Source organism: Parasteatoda tepidariorum, chromosome 8 (genome assembly GCF_043381705.1).
Source record: "Parasteatoda tepidariorum isolate YZ-2023 chromosome 8, CAS_Ptep_4.0, whole genome shotgun sequence".
NCBI classification, from domain to species: Eukaryota; Metazoa; Arthropoda; class Arachnida; order Araneae; family Theridiidae; genus Parasteatoda; species Parasteatoda tepidariorum.
In genome coordinates, this window is record NC_092211.1 from 67,343,548 (window position 1) to 67,348,026 (window position 4,479).

The 4,479-nt window shown below is 26.8% G+C and overlaps 1 protein-coding gene across 6 annotated transcripts in view; it reads left to right on the forward strand.

Moving 5' to 3' along the window:
* Positions 1–4,115, forward strand: part of LOC107443613 (growth factor receptor-bound protein 14) — a 107,413-nt gene extending 103,298 nt beyond the window's left edge. For all 6 annotated transcript variants that reach the window (XM_043046967.2, XM_043046996.2, XM_071184156.1 and 3 more), the window contains 2 exons: positions 1,361–1,454; positions 2,795–4,115. In XM_043046967.2, the coding sequence (XP_042902901.1) occupies positions 1,361–1,454; positions 2,795–2,968 (268 nt within the window). In that variant the 3' untranslated portion in view covers positions 2,969–4,115. The remainder of the gene's footprint in view (positions 1–1,360; positions 1,455–2,794) is intronic.
* The last annotated feature ends 364 nt before the right edge of the window (positions 4,116–4,479 follow it).

Here is a 4,479-nt window from a genome sequence, read left to right on the forward strand (position 1 = left end):
GTTTGTAATCTGTAAAATATTGTATTACGTAAGATTTTATTGTGTTCAAAACACATAACTGATATTTTGAAGTAATAAAGAGTTATTCTAAATTTTTAAATTTTATCTTACAATGTAAATTTTTTATAAACTACAATTTTATTTAACAAATTAAAAAGAGGAGTCTACTTATTTTAATAATCTTGCAATTACATAATAAATTTTATCAATTATTTATGATAATGCTTGTGTAATGTCATATTATTTTTTAATTAATTCTAATATGGTTCATTAAAATTTTCACAAGAAGTTTTACTGGTACCAGTCTTAGTTGGCAGGTATGCCTATGTCATTTGGAAATTTTTTGATCGTCTTCAAACTGATTTAAACCAGCAATGTAGCTACCAAACCATTTACATTAATAGCTGTGAGCTTCACATTAAGAAATGCTGCAACTATTAAACAATGTAAAATTGATAAGCCTATTATTAGCTTTTTCTTTGTCAATTGAGCATTGTGCTTTGAAAATATACTATTTCTGCTTCATCATAATTATAAAATCTGGTTGACATGTATTTCAGCATACTAACTATATTACTGGGTAGGTCATTGAAAAATTTAATTTTAGGTCCTTGAAAGATATTAAATTAAATTTTTTTTGTTTATTTGAGAGTGGGAATCCTGTTAATAACAATCTGTCCTTTAGTCTAACTTGTAGTGTGCACAGGTATAGTTTTCCACATTGAGTATGATATCACCAATAGCCCATTCCTACATAAATAAGTTAAAGATCTGCTCTTCAAGAAATTCAACATTTCTAAGAATCCTTCCTCAATATTTTATTTGTTAACTAGTGACCTAAATTTGAAAAGATCCATTTCATTGACACTTAATTAGTTTTCATTTATATTGTGAATTGTTATATTTATTATTTAAATCAATTTTAATTCATACAGCATACTTTTTTAATATTCAACTTTTAAAATATCCTAATTTGCACTCTGAATTTGTTACAGCCGAAGAGCTATATAATGCAATTCTATAAACTGCAATTCTTTGTTAACTTTACAAGATTAACCAAAATCAATAAACGTGATAATTAATATTTTTTACTGTAAATAATAAATGATCTCATGTTTTTAAGTTTTGCCTTATAAAATCTCTTTCCATGATTAGGGTTTTATTAATATAAATGATATATTTGATTTAACAAATGTTTCTTGTTCCTCAGTAACTATATTTATAGATAATAACAATAAAATAGTTATAAAAATAATATTACATAACATATATGTCTCTCTTCTAAGAATCAATTTCAATATTGATAGCTATATTTAATATCTGATTATTGTACTAGTAAGAAAATTTTTTTCTTTTATAGTGTCTTTTTAGTAAGAGAGAGTAGACGTAATCCCGGAAGCTTTGTTTTGTCGTATGTTTACAAAAATAAAGTCCATCATTGCCAAATATTTCAAGTAAGTCATTTAAATTGTTATTTGTACTCATTTGTATAGTAATTACTTTAACTTTAATGCCCATTTTTTATATATTTTATTTTACAATAAGCATGTTAGATTGTAACTTCAAAAATATATTACTTGTATGATAAATTTTACTGTCCACGAATCTTCTAAACATTTTATTATTATTTTTTATCATCAGAATACCATTTAGAAGAACCTTTAAGATCTGTTTTAAAATTTCAGTTTTAGAAGAAAAGTTTTCATAAGAAACTTAAACAGGGTGTGTAGCTTTTGTAAAAAGTGTTTAATTGTGCTTATTTTTGAAGTACGCTTTTTAAAAACCCTTTAAAGGTTCTTTTTTTAATCAGGGTTTGTAAAAATTGCTTAATTTTCTATCTTTTAAGAAGAATTTTTTTTTTCTCTGCAATATTTATCAGAATTATGTAAAGTTTTGTAAAATGCTCATGAATTTTATTGATTTTATGTTTATAAATTAATAACTTTAAACGATAGAAAAAAATTTTTATCACTGCACAGATCCTAATTATGATTTTTTTTTCTTTTTTAGAAAGTAATTTAAAATATTTTTTGAGTGCTTAAAAAGTACTTATTTTTTGTTAAAAAATCTGACTATGCAGACTGTTAAACTGTTATGACAGTGATTCAAGTCTTGAAAATGCAGAAGCATTAAATCTTCTAAATCTGAGTATAAAATCTTATATGTCTTCAAGTAGAAATAACTTTTCATGCTCTTTTGAGTTTCTCTTTGTTGCTTATTCGTATGCACCTGTGCGCAAGTACGGTATGCAAAATTAAAAATTAAATACCCCAACAGTTTATGATCATATGGTTTCTTCCAGTCTTATTTATTAGAGGGACTAACCTTAAATACATTATTTTTCTTTTGTGGTCTATATCAGATTCAAATACATAAATGACATTTGCAATTTTTTTCGCATGCAGTGAGAATGCCCCTTAAAAATTAAGAGTTTTTTACCCATGATATTATTTAAACAATTTTAGAATAAATGAATCTCCTGCAAAAAAAATTTTTTTTGCTTATGCCAACAATTTAGAGATTTTTTATAAATACTTAGGAATAGTAAAAAAGACAATTTTTACGAATATTTAAGAAATGATTAAAAGGCTTTTTAACAACGAAATTGGAGAAAATATAAACTGAATGTACATGAAAATTTTTGAATAATTAATTTGAAATTTCCCAGATAAGAAGATAACTGTGTTCTCATAAATTTGCCCATTCAAGAAAAAATTCCAAAGATTCAGTACTATTCACTATTATTTTGAATTTCATTGATTATATAATATATATATTTCTTGTATACCTACAGGTTGATGAAAAGGACCAGCTTTGTTATTCTCTGGACAGTGGACGTACCAAATTCTACGACCTTATCCAACTGGTCGAATTTTATCAACTCAATGTTGGTTCCCTACCTACCAAACTAACTCATTTTCTGGTCCACCGGCCTCGTTCTAACGGGCAGGCAGAAAATACTTCTTAAAGGGACATAAGTGTGTGTGTGTGTGAATCATGAAGACAACATTCCCAGTGGCCTGTGATCGTTTCTTTGTATTAGTGTGCCTGTAGTCGAGTGCCAAGTCAAACCGGTTGAGAGAAGGACCTGTCCAAAAGGGCAGCATGTTTCAAGACCTTTATTTTTGTAAAAGACGGGGATATTCATTTGGAATAAATTAAACTAAAAAAAAGAAACTTTCTTCTGTGTATAAATTATGAACTATATTTTAAAGAGAAAAAATTGTGCTCAATTTTTTTCTTAATGGCATAAAAGTCATTGCAATTACAGGGTTTACACGAGTTCACATTTAACCATGCTGAGTTGTTTTCTCTTGTCAAAGAAATCTCATCTTTCACTTCCATGCTGTTTAGTTGTATTATTATCCATCTTATTTGGTTTGACATGTGTAAAATATTCCATCCAAAAAATCAATCATCTGCCGAGGACTGAATGTGGTAATGTGAATTCGAGAACTATATATATTTGTCAAAATACTGTATGTTTTTGTATATTTCAGTGACATTATAATAACTTTTTTTTTCAATGAGCTATTTTATATTTTTAAGGAAAAATTTCATTTTAAAACTTGATGAAAAATATTTTCAAAATCAGTAAAAATGGCTTCCTTTTTCAAATTTTTAAAAAATGCGAGCAGTTTTATTTTGTATTTGTTTACCATTTATTGTAACCATTTTTTATAAATTTTCGTAATTCATTTGACTTTCTTGTAAACAAGCTTTTCAACATTGAACACAAAAAGTAACTAATTTATGTTGTATTTTACAGCAGCAAACACTTTTAAGTCAATGCTGCAGATAATAAATTATAGTCTTAAATACATCTTCAATCAAACATGTTAACGCATGCTGTTGAAACTGAGTTTTGGGTATTGTAAACATCGAAATTAATAATAATTTAAACTGTTGATGCACTATTGGACATTTTCATCAGAAAAAAAATTCCAATTTCTAATTCACGTGTTGAAAGCTTTTTAAATCTACTTAGGAAGTCTTATTTAAATATCTCAGTTTTTCGCAATATTTTTCCTCATCCTGCTGATATTATTCAACAATGTTAAATATAATGAGGATATTGCCGCAATGTTAAACCCTGTTTAAAAGAAGAAGAAAAATTATTTGCTGTCCTTACAGTTGACGGTCCTATCATATCTTTGCCCACCTTAATGTTGTAACTCTGGGAGCAATATCAGAAAGTATGTTGCACTTAATATAATTACTCATCTGTCCTTATTTATTGAAATATTTTTTTAAAACTTCCCTGAATTCTTCCAAGGGAAAAAAATCTTGCAATTTTACATTGTCAGCATCTTTTGCTGTGTATTTTAACATATTTATTCCATGACGTCATGTGTGCTGAATTTCTTGTTGCTTATGTATTTATAGAATGTGTCTTTAAATGATGTGAATTTTAAACATATGATCAACTCGTTATATTTTATGGAATTCGAGAGTTGTGTGCTGTAGACTTCTTTGAAA